This window comes from Delphinapterus leucas, chromosome 3 (assembly GCF_059928025.1).
Source record: "Delphinapterus leucas isolate spDelLeu-1000000601 "Yukka" chromosome 3, BTC_Dleu_Yukka2, whole genome shotgun sequence".
NCBI lineage: Eukaryota > Metazoa > Chordata > Mammalia > Artiodactyla > Monodontidae > Delphinapterus > Delphinapterus leucas.
The window spans coordinates 56942142-56961899 of NC_143131.1; the positions used below are offsets into that span (position 1 = coordinate 56942142).

The window sequence follows — 19758 nt, forward strand, 5'->3', positions numbered from 1 at the left end:
CTTAATTCTGATTTTTCTGATTAGAGTGCAACAGTAAGATAAGTTTAATTCTCTGAAATGTAGAGTTGAAAATGCATTAAGGAATTCTTAATAAAAATAACTATCAGTTATTTTAATGATCTGGCCCATATAGCATTACAGATTTGTAGTAAAGGGGGTATTATTTTAAAATAGAAAGATAGTAGTAATATACCAAATACCTGCTACCCTGACTTAACATATGTTAATATACTAAATACGAAAAAAAAAATAACATTACAGATAAAATTGAGCTCCCTTTAACCCTTTAATACATCATTCCATTTTATTTTTTCCTTTTTACCCTCCCCAAAAGAGAATGACTCTCAGGAAATGAGTGTGTCCTTCCATGATTTTATACTGCTATTTTATAAGAATGCATGTAGTAGTATACAGTACTGTTTTGGGTCTCACAATTTGAGTGGTAGACAGTACATCTCATACAGCATTTTTATTCTTACTCAAAACTTTAAAACTTAGTTCCCAGTCCTGTAGGTCAGTTACCTCTCATGGCTCAACTGTGTTTTTTTTGCATAGGCCAATATCAAGGTGTCAGTTGGACTCTGGGCTCTTCTCTGAAGCTCTAGGGAAGAATCTGCTTCCGAGTTCATACAGTTCATGCCATTTTAATGCTCATGCCTCCTTATCCTTGCTGGTTGTCAGCCAGGGGCCTCTCTTAGCTTCTTAAGGCAGTCCACTTGCCTTGTTGCATGTCACTCTCCATCTGCAAACCGGCAACAGTGTCAAATCTGTCTGGCTTCCTCATCGCTGCCAAGAGAGAAAATTCTGCCTTTTTTTTTTTTTTAAAGGACTCACCTGATAAATGATGTCAGCTCACTCAGGGCTTAATTACACACCTTAAAAATCCCTTCATAGCAGTTACTAGATTAGTGCTTGAAAAATCAGGACAGGAATCATGAGAGGGCCATCTTGAGAATTCTGTCACATGGACATTTAGGTTATTTAAAAAGGATTGTTTATACGCACATGCAAGCGTTTCTCTAATGTACATACTTAGAATTGTAATCGTGAGGTCATAGTGTGTATTTTCAATTAGTGTTGATATTGCCATATTTCTCCAAAGTAGTTGTATCAGTTTACACCCCCAGTAACTGTTCAGTAGTTCTTAAAAATGAAGAAGCCCCTTACCTTACACTGTATACAGAAACTAACTCAAAATATATCAAAGACCTGAACACCAGGCCTAAAGCTATAAAAATTCTTAGAAAATATCATAGAGGGAAAGCTTCATGACATCAGATTTGGCAGGGACTTCCTGGATATGACCCCAAAACACAGGCAACAAAAGTAAAAAATAGACCATTTGGACTATATCAAAATTAAAAGCTTGTGTGCATCAAAGGAACGTAATCAATTGAATGGAAAGGCAACCTGTGGAATGAGAGAAAATATTTGCAAATCATGTATCTGATAAGGGGTTCATATCCAGAATCTGTGAAGAATATATGTTGTTGTTATAGTTCAACAACAAAATCCAGATAAAAAATGGGCAAAGGACTTGAAATAGACATTTCACCAAAGATGATATAGTAATGGCCAAAAAAACCCATGAAAAGATGCCCAACATCACTAATCATTAGGGAAATGCAAGTCAAAACCACAGTGAGATTATCACCTTATACCTATTAGGATGACTACTACCAAAAAAACCCAGAAAATAACAAGTGTCAGTGAGCATGTGGAGAAATTGGGACCCTTGTAAACTATTGGTGGGAATGTATAAAAACAGTGCCAGCAGCTGTGGGAAACTGTGGTGTTTCCTCAAAAAATTTAAAATGGAATTACCATATGATCCAGCACCTTCACTTCTGAGTATATACGCAAAAAAATTGAATGCGGTATCCCAAATGAATGCATTCGTTAACCTTTATGTAAGAATCTATTTCACTTCATCATCTCTAGCATTCATACTCTTTGGGGTCTTTGCTAATTTGATACCTCATTCTAATTTACTTTTCTTTGATTTCTACTGTGTTGCTAATCCCTCCTCTGTGAACTGTTGGTTCAGTTTTTTTAATACAATTTTTAAAGGTATTTTCCATTCAGCTATTACAACATATCAGCTGTATTCCCCGTGTTGTAGGATACATCTTTGAGCCTGTCTCACATCCTATAGTTTGTACCCCCATTCCCCACCCCTATATGAACTCTCCCCCTGCAACCACTAGTTTGTTCTCTGTATTTGTGAGTCTGCTGCTTTGTTGTTAAATTCACTAGTTTGTTGTATTTTTTTAGGTTCTACATGTAAGTGATATCATGCAGTATTAGTCTCTGTGATTTATTTCACTTAGCATAATGCCCTCCAAGTCCATCCATGTTGCTGCAAATGGCAAAATTTCGTTCTTTTTTTATGACTGAGTAGTATTCCACTGTATGTATAGATACAACATCTTCTTTATCCATCATCTGTTTATGGACACTTAGGTTGCTTCCATACCTTGGCAATTGTGAATAACGCTGCTGTGAACATTGAGGTGCATGTATCTTTATGAATCAATGATTTTGGGTTTTTTTGGATATATACCCAGGAGTGGAATTGTTGGATCATGTGGTAGTTCTATTTTTAGTTTTCTGAGAAACCTTCATACTGTTTTCCACATTGGCTGCACCAGTTTACATTCCCACCAACAGTGTATAAGGTTTCCCTTTTCTCCACATCCTCGCTAACATTTATTTGTGTTTTTGATGACAACCATTCCGACAGGTGTGAGGTGATGTCTCATTGTGGTTTTGATTGGCATTTCCCTGATGATTAGCAATGTTGAGCATCTTTACGTGTGCCTGTTGGCCATCTGCATTTCCTCTTTGGAAAAATATCTTTTCAAGACTTATGCCCATTTTTTAATTGGGTTGTTTGTTCTTTTGATGTTGAGTTGTATGAGCTGTTTATGTATGTTGGACATTAATCCTTTATCATATCATTTGCAAATATTTTCTCCTGTTCAGTAGGTTGTCTTTTCATTTTGTTGGTTTCCTTTGCTGTGCAAAAGCTTTTAAGTTTAATTAGGTCCCATTTGTTTATTTTTGCTTTTGTTTCCTTTACTTGAGGAGACTGATTCAGATTCTTTGTCCATTTATCAATTGGAATATAAATTTTATCAATTTATTTGAGTTTGTTTTATATACACACATACTTCTTTCTAGTTTTTGTAATGTGATTTGTTTTTTTACACTTCCCACTTTGGTATTATTAAATAATCCCAGATCCTTCCTTTCCCTACCTTTTATGTTAAATTATTATATATACTAGGTCTGTGTATGGTCTTTATCCGATTCTCATTGACCTGCTGTTACACTGTTTTAAATAATGTAGCTTTGTATTACCATCAGGACAACACATTTTTTTAATTTAATTTTTGTTTTATATTGGAATATAGTTGATAGGATAATACATTTTAATATCTGGCAACAGTAGATGCTCATTAATCCTGTTTTCAAAATGTATTTGCCAATTTTTCAGCTTTTATTATTATTAATGCCAACCAGTGCTGTTCCTATAACACAACTATAAATGGTTTATATTGTTACCTTATTATCCTACTGTTAACTATCTAATTAAGTAGTAATATCTTTTCTTTTCACTAGAGATAAGTTTTATAACTGCTGACAAGGTAATGCACTTCCTTTGATATCATTGTGATGCTATTAATATAGTAATATTCCCAAAAGATATTAAAGTTATTACTATGTAATATTTCTAGAAAGAGAAAATAATTTTAAATGGCCTAAAATTCAGCATCAAAACCAAGAAGTTAATTCAGAGTGGCCTAAATGCCAGAATTCTGCATAGATCTGGCTACAGAATGTCACCACTCTGACAGAAAGGAAGCTATGAAAAAGGAAGCTATGAAATAGGTAACTAGCAATGACTTTGAATATACTGCTGCCAAAGTCCCACCATAATAACTTTTTTATTGAAGTGAAGGAAATTATTTTTAAACTTTATATGGCAAATGAAAAGTCCAGAAAAACACAAAACCAGATAAATGTATTCCAAAAATTAACACTCTTGTTGCTTGAGCCAAAGATCCCTATAAGTCAATCTAAATAGTTAATTTTCTTCTCAAAATCACTATTTCTTTGTTTTTAAGATGTTGGCAAATACTGAAAATTTCAAAAATATAGTAATATAATTTATAAATATGTCAACACAGAACACTAATAAATGTCTTGTAGAGAACATTTATTTAAGCTGCTTCCCCAAATTTAGAATACCCAGAAAACACAACTTCTGAAGATGTAGCAACATTTACATGGTCCGTTTTCAAAGTCTCGATATAAACAGCTCTCAGTTCTAATTTCAACTGGTCTTCAGTACATGATATTTGATGGCAAAGAATAGGATCTTTTAAGAGTTCTTGTGTGGTATTGATCTGTTTGAAAGTGCTGAATTGAACAAATGCAGCCCACAGAATTAAAAATTTGAACACTTGAATGTACAGGATCATGTAAAACAGGGAATTCTGAAGTTTTCTGCCAGGGGTTTTTTAATGGAGAATTGTCTTTCATAGGATTTTTTTCTTTATTCTCTTTTGAGGTGGTGCCTCTGTCTTCCAAAGCCCGAGCAAGCATGTAACTAACTTTTCTTTGATGAGCCAAAGCTTCTTCTTTATCATTTAACTGCATGCACAGAAATTAAAAACATACCAGTTAGTATATCACAGAGTACAGAGCTATAGTCAGAAGTATTTCATGAAAATGTTCAACCTCCAATCTAAGCCAGTCAGTATGAATAAATCAATTAGGTATCCACTGATTCCTAAGCATTATGCTACATGGTATTGAGGATTTTTTTTAAAAGGAAAAATAGAAAACAGCGTTCTTTCTATCGAAAAAATTTTTAAGTCATCTGAAGAGAAAGAAAGAAGTATATATTTACATGGTATGTGTGTATATGTGTATATATGTATATATAATACCAACATGTACTTACCTCTGAAAGAATGTTGAAGTTATTTATATAAAAATTGTTTTTATATTTTTATATGCAAATAAACTTTAATACTCTTCTATAGATAAGTATGTTCATATAACATGAGTTTCTTTGTATAGTCATCTATGAAATTGAGGATAACAGGACCGATTTCAGGGTTGTGGTAATGATTAAAGGATATAATGCATGAGGAAGTTCGTTGAACACTTTAAAAATTCCTGAATATATAAGTCTTGTCAGGAACTGTATATGTAACCGCAGATGACGGAGATGCCTGGACTTAATTACAGGGAGCCTCCTCCTGGACTTAATCACAGGGAGCCTCCTCTTTTCAGAGGTGGAGCTTTAAAGCTGCACAGGAAGAACATGGATGGGAGAAGTGGGAAGCATGTGTGGGGTGTTTAAGGAGATGAAGATCATGATTCTGGAAAATGGTACCTGAAATGGGAACAGAGCATAAAAGTCAAGTATAGAGCGATAAAGAGTTGAATTAATAGGAAGGAAAAAGATAAGCTCATCCACAGCCTCTAACAAAAAGCAAAGATACTAACCAAATCTGTTAGCATCTTAAAGACTTCCTGAGGATCATGCTGGTCATCAGTACTCTTAGAACTGTTTTCCAGAGGGAGCATACCCAACAGTTTCTGCCCTAAGGTCTTCTTACTCCTTTGTGATGGTAACCCTAAAATGGAACATGAAAATACAGCTGAGACACAAAAAGACACTCACTGAAGTACTTCCAGAAAAAGAGGTAAGTGTGAACCAAGGCTAATTCATTCCTGAATCAGCCAGGACCTTGTCCTCTTCAGGTGACCTCTAGCACGAGTGAGTCAGGCAGCGCAGTGCAGTGGCAAAAGCAGACTTTAGAGCCAGGATTGCAAACGCAGGTGAGAGGCCACAGTGTGAGAACCCAGAGCAGCGCCCTCCCACTCTCATTGCTCAGCAGCTGCCCATGGGAGAATGCAGCCTGTGCTACCTGATAATCTCAGTCTTCCAAAGGAGCCAGCAATCCACATTTGCTTATGAAATCTCCCAGTGTAAAGGTTAGCCACCGGCCCACAATATTTGAGAACACTATTCACTCCCAACAAAACATGTCTGCAGACAGGTGGCCTCTGAACCATGCAAACTCTGCTTTAGAGCCAGAAAGACCTGGACTTGAATCCCCATTTAACCACTTCCTAATGGTATCATGATGGACAAGTTCTCTGAGCTACATATCCTCACTTCCAGAATGAGAATAATAGTACCTATGCTCTACTGTTGGGTTGCTGTGCCATTGAATAATAGAGCACGGGCTGGGGGAAGGGAGTGGGCAGTTAGTATTGAACGGGATACAGAGTTTGTTTGGGAAGATGAAAAAGTTCTGGAGATGGATGGTGGTGATGATTATACAACAATGTGAATGGACTTCTTGTCACTTAAAAATGGTTAAAATGGTAAGTTTTAAAAAAATGGTTCTAAAGAACCTAGGAGCACGACAGGAATAAAGACGCAGACGTAGAGAAGGGACCTGAGGATATGGGGAGGGGGAAGGGTAAGATGGGACAAAGTGAAAGAGAAGCATGGACATACGTACACTACCAAACGTAAAATAGATAGCTAGTGGGAAGCAGCCGCATAGCACAGGGAGATCAGCTTGGTGCTTTGTGACCGCCTGGAGGGGTGGGATAGGGAGGGCGGGAGGGAGGGAGACGCAAGAGGGAGGAGATATGGGGACATATGTATATGTATAACTGATTCACTTTGTTATAAAGCAGAAACTAACACACCATTGTATAGCAATTTTACTCCAATAAAGATGTTAAAAAAAAATGTACCTACTTAAAAGAAAAAAGAACGGTAAGTTTCATGCATATTTTATCACAAAAAAAAAAACAATTGTGAAAGCACCTAGCCCAGCTACTGACATAATGCTTAAAAGTCCACATCCTGCAATATGTACACTGATATTCTTCTTCATCCACAGAAAGGATGCAATTTGTAGCAGAAAATACAAAATTTATAGATTTATACAAAGAAAGTTTCAAGAATGTTTTTAGAATGCTGTGCAAATGGTCTAATGATCAGATAAAGTCTAAAGGGACAATTCCCTTTCCACCCAATCCTGATAAACCACAGTGACTGGGCCTCACACCTGACCTTTTTCAATAGCAGCTGTGGCAAGGGGGAAAAGCCGGACAAGTTGACCAGCTCACCAGTTCTGAGAGTGGATGAATCTGTCTCTCTTTTCAATCTAAAAAAAAAGGAAACATGCTTATAAGCTCTCTCTCAGAACTTGTCTAAGCAGCCTTATCAAGAAGAAAAGTTAACATAGTGTTAACCACAAATAAGAAAATGACCTGTAACAGTCATCTTGTACCAGATTACTGAAGTATATTAAAATGAATCAAAGTCTTGTCACTAAGAAACAAAGAGCTGCTAAACCTTTTATGGACTTGTAAAGGCTTTTCAGAGATAAACTAATTATTTTAAATTCTGCTTCCAGTCTCTCTCAGTACCTTAACGGAAAGCAAAGATTGGGAGCTGTACCTCTCAAATCGTATTTTCTATGGAGAAGTTCCTGAATTCTGTAAAAAGCTAAGAAAGGCAGGAATTCTGGAATATAAAATGAGTACAAGTGCTGAACTGAATATGAATCTACCGCTTCTATTCTTTCTCCCTACTCTTCTCTCTACCTTCCATCAAAACAAAATCAGATTTTCAAAGGGATTTGACTTCAGTTAACAACACAAAAAACACCTAGGCTGCCCTCTGAGAGTATACCTTTGAAAATTTGCAATCCAGCTCCTATCAAGGGCCTCACTGAAAGAAGAGGTACTTGAGGAAGATCACCTACACATTTGTTGTTCACGGGAGAACTACATATTCTTAATGTTTTCCACCAATTCCTCAAAGGCTAATTAAGTACATTGGACTATGTTAGCTTATTCCCCTGGCAAACCACTTACCTTGACATTAAGGTTATACCTTTACGTTTTATCAAGGGATTATTATAGAAAACAGCCATATAAATACTAATTATTTTTTTATTATAAGTGACTGTTGAGGACTTAGCCATTATATTTGCTCACTGGCCTCTGTAAGTCTCATATCAGAAAACACCTTTAGAAGTTAATTTCAGTACAATGTGGAATGCCTGATTAAGAACGAACAAGAGTGGAGGAACATTATTTCCCCCCCTTTTGCCCTGACTTCCACCTGACTAAATACATAGCTTTTATAATCTGCTTTCACCTGCTTTCACAGTTCTTGTTTACTACTTCTATTTTTATTATCCCTATAAGCTGTTTCTTAACACTTCAGCAGAGGTGGGTAAAGTTTAGTTAATGAAGCTAAAATTCACAACACGTGACCCATATACTAATGCTAATATGCACTGTTTGAAAAGAGATATTTCAAACAAAATTAGGTATCTACTATTAAAAGTTTCATTTTTAATACTAGAAGATTCTTATTGGTCCTAAATTCATCTGAAAATGAGAGATACTAGAACTAGGATTATGGATTTTGTCAAAAAAGATTTAGAAACAGGGTCATGTCAGAATCTGAATACTAAAAATTTACACTTTTTAACAAACTTCACTTTAATCTTTCTTGACTGATAAATGGTTTCAAATTGGAATTTTAAATTGAAGCAATATGAAGCCTACTGAATAATACTTACAAATGAAAATTGAGATTGACCATTTAGAGAAACTAAAATTTCTAAAAAATAACAGTTACTTTGTTTATATTGGACAGTCTACATACTTCAATGGCAGTTTATTCTCTCATGCCATTTTTGTATATTTTGTTTACACTAATACCATGACTCCAAAATGGCCATGAACTTTTGATAGGCTTGTGAACCAAAACCTAAACCTTAACTTCTGTTTCACTTTTTATAAGAATATTTTATTTGTCCAATTTAAGATTATTTCTCTACTGTTCAGTGTCTCCTTCCAAAGTCACACATTTCAATAAAGTTTAATTAGATAGATAGATTTAATGTTGGGTTCTAGTGCTCTTATTATAAATTTTTTCCACTAAAAATCTCTACCAAAAAAGAGACTCTCCTGTTATTTTATGGTTTCATCTGCGTAAGTAACATCCAGTGACTCCTTTTTTCCCATGGTTGTTATATGTTTAGATAAATCATAACTATATGTGAAATTTCAATTATAGTCACCATATTAACTGCTTAATCAACTATGATTATAACCAAAAACAACTGAAATTACCTTACACCTGATTATTACCATTATAATCCATATTTACCATCATCTTTAAGGTGCTTCCAATTTGTCCCTTTTGTTGCTTTCTTACACATTTTATCCATTTGTGTCAATCTTAGTGCCTGGTCATTTTTCCTCATTAATTGTTGCTCAAATGCAATTCTGAATGCATCTGCCATTATGTAGGCTTCTTCTTTACTCTTCTGCAGAAGTTCCAACTGGTTTTGAAAGAAAGTTTGAGAGGTGTTAGAGGCAAAACCAGAACAATTCTTTCCTGAATGCTGAGTCAGATTAGCAAATGCAGTCTCCCTGCCTAGTAGGAGTTTTCTGCCTGCCCTTGATCTATTGCATCCGCTTAATCTAATTACTACATGCCATTCTCTTCTGCAGTAGCTGCCCACTCTGAACTAGATTACCAGGAGTTTCTCTTGTGCCTATCAGTTCCCTGGTAATCCTACTCTTAGACCTCATTATCCTAGACGGGCCTCGTGTATGTCCTGCCCAACGAGGAAGAAGGGAGGATGCCAATGGCTGCATTTCAGTTCTGCCTTGGGCCATGCCAGAAAATACCACTGAAAACAATTATGAATACCATCTTTCAGATACCTCCCACAGCTGACTCTGATCTTTGTAATCTTATGCTTTTCCTGATGAATTGCTAATGTTTAGCTGCTTGCTTTCATATATACTCTGAAGACTAAATTCCAAACCTTCAATAAAAATGTTTTAAAAATTATGGTCCATACTGTATTTGTTGTGAAAGCCTAATTATAATGGCAGCTATCATTTGATTAAATGCCAGGCATGGCCCGGTGCTAAACATTATATGTCTACCATGTTTATTTTTGACAACAACCCTCCAAACTAGTTATTAGCCTCCATTTAACATACGCGTCCAAAGCCACAAAGCTGGAAAATGATGGAGCTGAGATTCAAACCTAGGTCTGGCTGGCACAAAGGTTCCTTCCACTGTACCTTGCAGCTTTTCTAATAAGCTTCATGTTTATCTCTCGGCTAATCGGTGTTGCACATCCTGGTGATTTTTTTTTTTTTTTTTTTTTTTTGCGGTACGCGGGCCTCTCACTGCTGTGGCCTCTCCCGTTGCGGAGCACAGGCTCCAGACGCACAGGCTTAGCGGCCATGGCTCAAGGGCCCAGCCGCTCCGCGGCATGTGGGATCCTCCCGGACCGGGGCACAAACCCGTGTCCCCTGCATCAGCAGGTGGACTCCCAACCAGTGCACCACCAGGGAAGCCCCATCATGGTGATTTTAAGCATGTGTGCCTTTTCCTCTAATATCTAGTAATTTTAGGGTCATGTATAGACAAAAGAAATATGAACTTAGGAAATATTAACTAAAACACAGGCAAACAACTTTTCATGGCTGCAATATCATGCCAAGTAATGTAAATAAAATCCAGTTTATGTGTTAATGTTATCATTTAAAACTAAGAATAAGTTCCATAGCCAAAGACTACCAAATTAAGCTAATTATTACATATACTTCCATTTATTCTGCTTTGTGTTAATGGAGAAGCAAAACCAAAGCTTTTACTGTTTTGATAACACAATACCTCCTGTTTGACCTGAAGGAGCATTTTCCGAGTAGATGCTGCCAGTCTGGCACAGGTACAGGGGCTCCCTCTGGGACCGTGACAAAGGCAGGCTCCCAGGACTGCAAGCTTTAAATCCAAAAGAATTATCCGTTACTAAGTGTCACATTGCTCAGCCATACACAAACACGGGGCGCACACACAAACCCATGCACATTTTATTCAAGCACCTAATTCAAAGAAACTGCAAAGGAAAACAAAAATAGGAAGCTGAGACCATGATTTCAGGACCCAAGGGGAAATTTACAAATGAGGAGAGACTGTTATTACTTGGAACAAAAATACACAGGAATTCTGCATTCCTTCTGCTCACGTTCCAAAACCTTTCACTTGGTACCAGTTTCCTATACTTCTGAGTTCTTGGCAGGAACTTGACCTAACGAAGTAAATCTAAACATCCACAATATGGATTTCCTGTGACTGGGTTTGGCCTTGCCACCCAGCATTCATTACTGTCAGGTCCTGCCAGGAGAGATGCATGCTCAGAAATGATGAGTGAATTCTACGGAAAACAATCATCCTGCCACTCCTAAAAAAATGGTCTATGATCATGTAATAAATTCTTAATATATTTCTTGGCTCATCCACTGTTCTGGAATTGCATATGGCCCTGATCCTTCAAAACCTGTCTTTGGATCACAATGAAGAGACTAATCCATGTGGGTCACTCCTGGTTGACCACTGTAGCCAGAAGAAAAGTAAGAACTGTTGTACTTTTTTTTTTTTTTTTTTTTGCGGTACGCGGGCCTCTCACTGTTGTGGCCCCTCCCGTTGTGGAGCACAGGCTCCGGACGCGCAGGCTCAGCAGCCGTGGCTCAGGGGCCCAGCCGCTCCGCGGCATGTGGGATCTTCCCGGACCGGGGCCCGAACCCGTGTCCCCTGCATTGCAGGCAGACTCTCAACCACTGTGCCACCAGGGAAGCCCTGTTGTACTTTTTTTTAAAAACCCATTTTGGCAAGTAACCACAAGTTGCTTTCCCAAAATATTCCAACAGCTTCCAATTTAATGGATGCAGTCTATGTAACATATTGTGCCATATCTTTTAAAGTTTCATGTGGAACTACAAAATTATTGTCTAAGCTTCCTGCTGCTATAAATTTCACATGGACTGGCTTAAAACAGAATCTTATTTTAGAGACTGTTTAGAGAGGAAGATTCCACGGTCTCTCTTAGTGTAAAGGCTATTTCAGAAAATTCCTTCTTGCATTAATGATAACTGTGAAGTACACAGTGAGCTTTCAGTTGACTCAAGTGTACAAATGGCGGCTATGTGGCAGATTGGTATCTTCCCTTTTCAACTTCCCGCTCCTGATAATTGTCCCTGCGAAAGTTGCCAAAAGCAACTTAAGACCTGGGTAGGGCCAATATAAAAATGCAAGGTTTCTGCAAGGACCTCTGCATCCTAATTCTATGTCCTTACCTCAGTGCTCCTTCATCAACTGGCTCAGGGCCCATGTTCTTGCCTGCCATAAAGTTACTTAGAGCCTACTCAAGATTATAATAAAGCACGCTTTTTCTGAACTTTCTCTCCATTCAGTTTCTTTTATTTTTCTTTTTTTTGCTATTACACTAGTTTTCCACCCAGGCAGTAGAGCATGGTGATCAAAAGCACAGACTCTAAACTCTACCTGGGTGTAATTCCCAGCTCCACCACTTAGTAGCTTTGTGACTTCGGGCAAATCACTTAACCCTTCTGTGCCAAAATTACCTCATTTGTAAAATAGGGATTTAATTGTACTCACCTTATTTGGTAGTTGTGAGAATTAAATGTGTTAATCTATGTGAATCACTTAGAACAGTGTCTGGCACTTACTAAGGACTATGTATTTGCTATTAGTAGTAGTAGTTGCTTTATTTGAAGTTCCATAATAAGTGAATGGCTACCCCTTCTCACTCCACTGGTACGCTTATTTCTCATGAGTCCCCAGGACACTTGTAAGACATTTCACACCTCAGCAAGCAATTAGCAATGCATCAGCAGATCTTTGTCCTGGACCTGGCTCAACCCCGGAGTGACTGCATCACTTTGGGAAAGTAACTAAAACTATCTGAGCCTGGGTTTCCTCCTCTGTAAAATGGGGATAATACTTGCTTTGCAGCCCTCACAAGACCATTACGAAGATCAGATTAAAAAATGTGTGGCAAAGTACTCTGATGCTGTAAGCCTCTACCCAGGGAAGATACTACTAACACACTTTCTGCTAAAGCTGTAGAAAAAGGAAATAAAAGGGACAGGAAGTGGCTAGCACATCCCCTAATGTCCAAGAATGCTGTGCCTGAAAGGTATGGTACCAGCAAGGCTGAAGAGTGGACCTGGGCCTCTCTCACCCTCGGTCTCAAATTGCTAAGTATGGTTCTATCCTAGAAGTGGAGCTGATGGCGACAGCAGAAAGAAAATGGAAGTGGAAAATTTCCCTCCTACTAAACTTTCATACCTGCTTACCTACCTCAAGACCTGAAACCTCTGTAAAGCCACTTGTGTCCTGGCATGTGTTTTCCTGAGCCATCTTCTGCTGTTTGATATCAAGCATGGCGAGGGCCTCCAAATACTGTTGATTCAAAACTAGGAAGGGCCATGTAAGAAAGTGTTAGGAGGTCTAACCCCAGCCTCACCCAATCCAGTTAAACCAACACCACATACTTCTTCTAAGCAAGGGATATACAACTACCCACAAAATCTGTCTTCAACCAGAAAATCTGATAGAATAGTGGGTATCAAGTGAGTTAACACTAGATAAAATGTTATTTTTAATGTGGAAATAATTTTGCAACCTAAGTCTGGTCTTCATTTGCTCAAAGAAACTTTGTAGGATTTTCAAAAAGAGAACATACAAAGGCTAATTATCCACACTGTGAGACGATCAGAAGATGAAATCTCATATATTGTATTAAAGTCAACTCTACCAGCTCTCCAAACTCTATCAGACTTTTCTTTTAGTTAGTTTTCACAAGAGGCTCTCAACGCAAATATTTAGAACAAGAGGGGTCCTGCTACTTACTGGAAAGCAGAATAACAGTAACTTTCCCTCTCTTCTTATAGGGTGGAAGGATAGGGAGGAAGGGACAGGAGTAGTGGTTATGAGCAACTTCTGTCCTGGCACCAACCTAACATGGGGGAAATCACTACCTGCTCAAATCACTGGTGTGCAGAAGCATATCTGCGTGTGCAGTTCTCACCCAGGGGATTGCCACAGTTCACTTACTACACTATGTAAAGTGCCACTCTCGGGCCCATGACCTGACTGAGAACTCATTTTATGCCTTTCAAGCCACCACTTTAAAAGAGTTTCTGCTGGGAATTCCCTGGCAGTCCAGTGGTTAGGGCTCTGGGCTCTCACTGCCAGGGGCCCAGGTCTGATCCCTGGTCAGGGAACTAAGATCCCACAAGCCACATGGTATGGCCAAAAAAAAGATTTCTAAAAAGTTGGTACCACCTTAATACTCTTTCATTAACTTTTGTCATATAGTGACTCATTATATAAAAGATATGCTCTGTGTGTGTGTGTGTGTGTGTGTATATACACATACATCTATATAATTTCAAGTCCTTAATGAGTCAAATAATATTTTGAAAAATATTTGCATTAGTGACAAAGTCACAGAAGACACTTTTATGAGAAAAAATTATGTTGAATAACTATACAATTTTATACTTTTCCTACTAGATTCCCAATAAACATACACCTACTCAGGTTCCTCAAACATCAGGTACTCTACCATTTTGTTTACACTGAGTATAAAAACTAAAGGATAAAGGGAGAATCAGGAGAAACTGCTTAATGGGTATAAGGTTTTATGTTGTAGTCATGGAAACGTTTTAGAACTAGATGTTTATAAGCGTTATGAATTGTTCACTTTTAAATGGTTTAAGTTATGTGAATTTCACCTCAAATTTTTTTTTAATTCGAAAACCTAACTGATCAAACCCACAGCCAACATCGTTCTCAATGGTGAAAAACAAACCATTTCCTCTAAGATCAGGAACAATACAAGGTTGCCCACTCTCACCACTATTATTCAACATAGTTTTGGAAGTTTTAGCCACAGCAATCAGAGAAGAAAAAGAAATAAAAGGAATCCAAATCAGAAAAGAAGAAGTAAAACTGTCACTGTTTGCAGATGAAATGATACTATACATAGAGAATCCTAAAGGTGCTACCAGAAAACTACTAGAGCTAATCAATGAATTGGTAGAGTAGCAGGATACAAAATTAATGCACAGAAATCTCTTGCATTCCTATATACTAATGATGAAAAATCTGAAAGAGAAATTAAGGAAACACTCCCATTTACCATTGCAACAAAAAGAATAAAATACCCAGGAATAAACCTACCTAAGGAGACAAAAGACCTGTATGCAGAAAACTATAAGACACTGATGAAAGAAATTAAAGATGATACAAACAGATAGAGAGAGATACCATGTTCTTGGATTGGAAGAATCAACATTGTGAAAATGACTATACTACCCAAAGCACTCTATAGATTCAATGCAATCCCTAACAAACTAACAATGGCATTTTTCACAGAACTAGAACAAAAAATTGCAGAATTTGTATGGAAACACAAAAGACCCCAAATAGCCAAAGCAATCTTGAGAAACAAAAACAGAGCTGGGGGAATTAGGCTCCCTGACTTCAGACTATACTACAAAGCTACAGTAATCAAGACAGCATGGTATTAGCACAAAAACAGAAAGATAGATCAATGGAACAGGATAGAAAGCCCAGAGATAAACCCATGCACCTATGGTCACCTTATCTTTGATAAGGAGGCAAGAGTATACAATGGAGAAAAGACTGCCTCTTCAATAAGTGGTGCTGGGAAAACTGGACAGCTACATGTAAAAGAATGAAATTAGAACACTTCCTAATACCACACACAAAAATAAACTCAAAATGGATTAAAGACCTAAATGTAAGGCCAGACACTATAAAACTCTTAGAGGAAAACAGGCAGAATGCTCTGACATAAATCACAGCAAGATCCTTTTTGACCCACCTCCTAGAAAAATTAAAAATAAACAAATGGGGGCTTCCCTGGTGGTGCAGTGGTTGAGAGTCCGCCTGCCGGTGCAGGGGACGCGGGTTCGTGCCCCAGTCCGGGAAGATCCCACATGCTGCGGAGCGGCTGGGCCCGTGAGCCATGGCCGCTGGGCCTTGTGCGTCCGGAGCCTGTGCTCTGCAATGGGAGAGGCCACAGCAGTGAGAGGTCCGCGTACCGCAAAAAAAATAAAAAATAAAAAAAAATAAACAAATGGGACCTAATGAAATTTAAAAGCTTTTGCACAGCAAAGGAAACCACAAGACAAAAAGGCAACCCTCAGAATGGGAGAAAATATTTACAAACAAAGCAACTGACAAAGGATTAATCTCCAAAAAATATACAAGCAGCTCATGCAGCTCAATATCATAAAAACAAACAACCTGGACTTCCCTGGTGACACAGTGGTTAAGAATCCACCTGCCAATGCAGGGGACACGGGTTTGATCCCTGGGCCGGGAAGATCCCACATGCCATGGAGCAACTAAGCCCATTCACCACAACTACTGAGCCTGTGATCTAGAGCCCATGAGCCACAACTACTGAAGCCCAGGCGCCTAAAGCCTGTGCTCCGCAACAGGAGAAGCCACTGCAAGTGAGAAGCCCGCGACGCAACGAAGACCCAACGCAGCCAAATTAATTAATTAATTAATTTTAAAAAAAAGAATCCAAAAATGGGCAGAAGACCTAGATAGACATTTCTCCAAAGAAGATATACAGACTACCAACAAACACATGAAAGGATGCTCAACATCACTAATCATTAGAGAAATGCAAGTCAAAACTACAATGAGGTATCACCTCACACCAGTCAGAATCATCAAAAAATCTACAAACAATAAATGCTGAAGAGGGTGTAGAGAAAAGGGAACTCTCTTGCATTGTTGGTGAGAATGTAAATTGATACAGCCACTATGGAGAACAGTATGGAGGTTCCTTAAAAAACTAAAAGTAGAACTACCAGATGACCCAGCAATCCCACTACTGGGCATATACCCTGAGAAAACCATAATTCAAAAAGAGTCATGTACCACAATGTTCACTGCAGCTCTATTTACAACAGCCAGGACATGGAACCAACCTAAGTGTCCATCGACAGATGAATGGATAAAGACGTGGCACATATATACAATGGAGTATTACTCAGCCATAAAAAGAAATGAAACTGAGTTATTTGTAGTGAGGTGGATGGACCTAGAGTCTGTCATACAGAGTGAAGTAAGTCAAAAAGAGAAAAACATACACCGTATGCTAACACATATATATGGAATCTAAAAAAAAAAAATAGTTCTGATGAACCTAGGGGCAGGACAGGAATAAAGACACACACATAAAGAAGGGACTAGAAGACACGGGGAGTGGGAATGGTAAGCTGGGACGAAGCGAGAGAGTAACACTGACATATATACACTACCCAATGTAAAACAGATAGCTAGTGGGAAGCAGCTGCATAGCACAGGGAGATCAGCTCAGTGCTTTGCAACCACCTAGAGGGGTGGGATAAGGAGGGTGAGAGCAAGATGCAAGAGGGAGAGGATATGGGGATATATGTATACATATAGCTGATTCACTTTGTTATACAGCAGAAACGAACACAACATTGTAAAGCAATTATACTCCAATAAAGATGTTAAAAAAAAAAACCTAACTGATGCATTTCTTCTCTTTTATCCTTAAAATATGTTACTTCAAAATATTAGCACTTTGTCTATTGATATTTTGTTCTTAACATAGGACATTCTATATAAAACTGATCTTTTAACATAGTATTTTAAAAGAATTATCAAAATACCACTCTACTTACTTGTATTTTCAGACTTGAGCATTTTAATTTCTTCTGTTTTCAGTTTCAAAGTTTCTTTGAGGACTGCATTTTCACAGTTTAGCCTGGAAAAAAGTACCCTCCAAGTAACTAAAACATTAATACTTTGTAGGTGAATGAGAATATTTAATCCCATAATTAGAACACGAAAACTCTAATATAATTTTTCTTACATCAAAACAGTCTAGAATTTATATAGGTAATAAAATAAAAATTTAAAGGAGTGTGGTTAGACTTCGAACTTACTCTTACCCCTTCTGTATACTTAGCTGAGAAAGTATCAGAACCAGAAATACCTCTAAGTCATCTATTTTGAACATTCATTCTCTTTACTAAAGTTTCAATCAAGTTAATAACCATTTGAACACCAACTACATGCTTAGTTCACCTTCCAAAATTTGCATAAAAAGATACATAGGGAGGTACAAACTTCCAGTTGTAAAATAAATAAGTCCTGGGGATGCAATGTACAGCATGAAGACTGTAGCTAACAATTATTGTACAGTATTTGAAAGCTGCTAAGAGAGTAGACCTTAAAAGTTCTCAACATAAGAAAAAAACTGTAATGATGTACGGCAATGAATATTAACTAGATTTATTGTGATGATCATTTGCAACATATACAAATATCAAATCATTATATTGTACACCTGAAACCAATACACTGTTATGTCAATTATACCTCAATTTAAGAAAAAGATAGATAGGGAGCTTTATCTATTGAATGAAAATTGGAATTACTTACAAGAGTTCCTAAATTGCCCACCATCGGGACTTCCCTGGTGGTGCAGTGGTTAAGAATCCGCTGCTCTTCCAGGACTAAAAATATCCTCTCACATTTTGACTCTGGTCTACTTCCTTAGTCCCACCTTTCAACTCAAAATATGGAGGCTGGGACTTCCCTGGTGGTGCAGTGGTTAAGAATCCGCCTGCCAATGCAGGGGACATGGGTTCGAGCCCTGGTCCGGGAAGATCTCACATGCCGCAGAGCAACTAAGCCCACAAGCCACAGCTACTGAGTCCACGTGCCACAACTAGTGAGCCCACGTGCCACAACTACTGAAGCCCGCACACCTAAAGCCCATGCTCCGCAACAAGAAAAGCCACTGCAGTGAGAAGCCCATGCACCACAACGAATAGTCCCCACTCTCAGCAACTAGAGAAGGCCTGCACGCAGCAATGAAGACCCAACACAGCCAAAAATAAGTAAGTAAATAAATAAATAAATTTATAAAGGGAAAAAAAAGTGCTTTATTCCTCAAGGGCTATAGACATTGCTTGAGAAACTGATTTCATGTTTTATTAATTTGTAGGTAATTCATGGAAAGGGGATGTCTTAGATTTACATTTCTTGTTTTTTAGATATAACTGACATATTACATTAGTTCAGGTGTACAACACAATGACTCAACACCTGTACATATCACAAAATGTTCACCACAATACAGTCAACATGCGTCACATACATGGATACAGAATTTTTTTGTGTGATGTGAACCACATTTCACTTTTAATTGAGAAACTTTAACTTCATGACCACCGTTTTAATGATACGAGGCCTGTCCCAAGCACAGCATGTAATATTCCCTAGGAATATCACGTCTTGATAGGTATTTTATTTAAAGTTATAAATTAGACCAGATGATCTGGCGACCGTTTTTAATTACAATTCAGGCTAAATTTAATTCAGGCTAAAAACAAAACTGTAAACAAATATGGAAGTCTAGTTAATGGGTTTGATTTTACAATGGTATGTATTAGCAATTCTAAAGTTACTTTCTGTATAGTCTATGATGGAACAAATAAGTAAACATACAGGGTAACTGGAGCCAGGTGTCTCCTTGTGGGACTTACAAATGCAGAGAGGGGCAAGGCTAAGATGAACCCTGTGGTGGTGTTCTGCAACTGGAGATATGAGTATGATCTCATTGATATGGGATAGATACATACATACATAAATGATAAAGAGACAGGTAGATAGATGATAAATCGATGACACAGAAAGACAGATAGATAGATGTATATATATATATATATATATATATATATATATATATATGTGTGTCTGCATCTGTGTATTTTCTAACTCTG

General features: G+C 37.8%; 1 protein-coding gene across 6 annotated transcripts in view; it reads right to left on the reverse strand.

Annotated features, from left to right (window-relative positions):
• Positions 1–4205: 4205 nt before the first annotated feature.
• The window catches only part of CCDC125 (coiled-coil domain containing 125), a 33529-nt gene continuing 17976 nt past the window's right edge, over positions 4206–19758 (reverse strand). For all 6 annotated transcript variants that reach the window (XM_089908947.1, XM_022595975.3, XM_089908946.1 and 3 more), the window contains 6 exons: positions 17650–17732; positions 13250–13365; positions 10763–10870; positions 9233–9407; positions 5524–5654; positions 4206–4659 (listed from right to left, as the gene is read on the reverse strand). In XM_089908947.1, the coding sequence (XP_089765073.1) occupies positions 4351–4659; positions 5524–5654; positions 9233–9407; positions 10763–10870; positions 13250–13365; positions 17650–17732 (922 nt within the window). In that variant the 3' untranslated portion in view covers positions 4206–4350. The remainder of the gene's footprint in view (positions 4660–5523; positions 5655–9232; positions 9408–10762; positions 10871–13249; positions 13366–17649; positions 17733–19758) is intronic.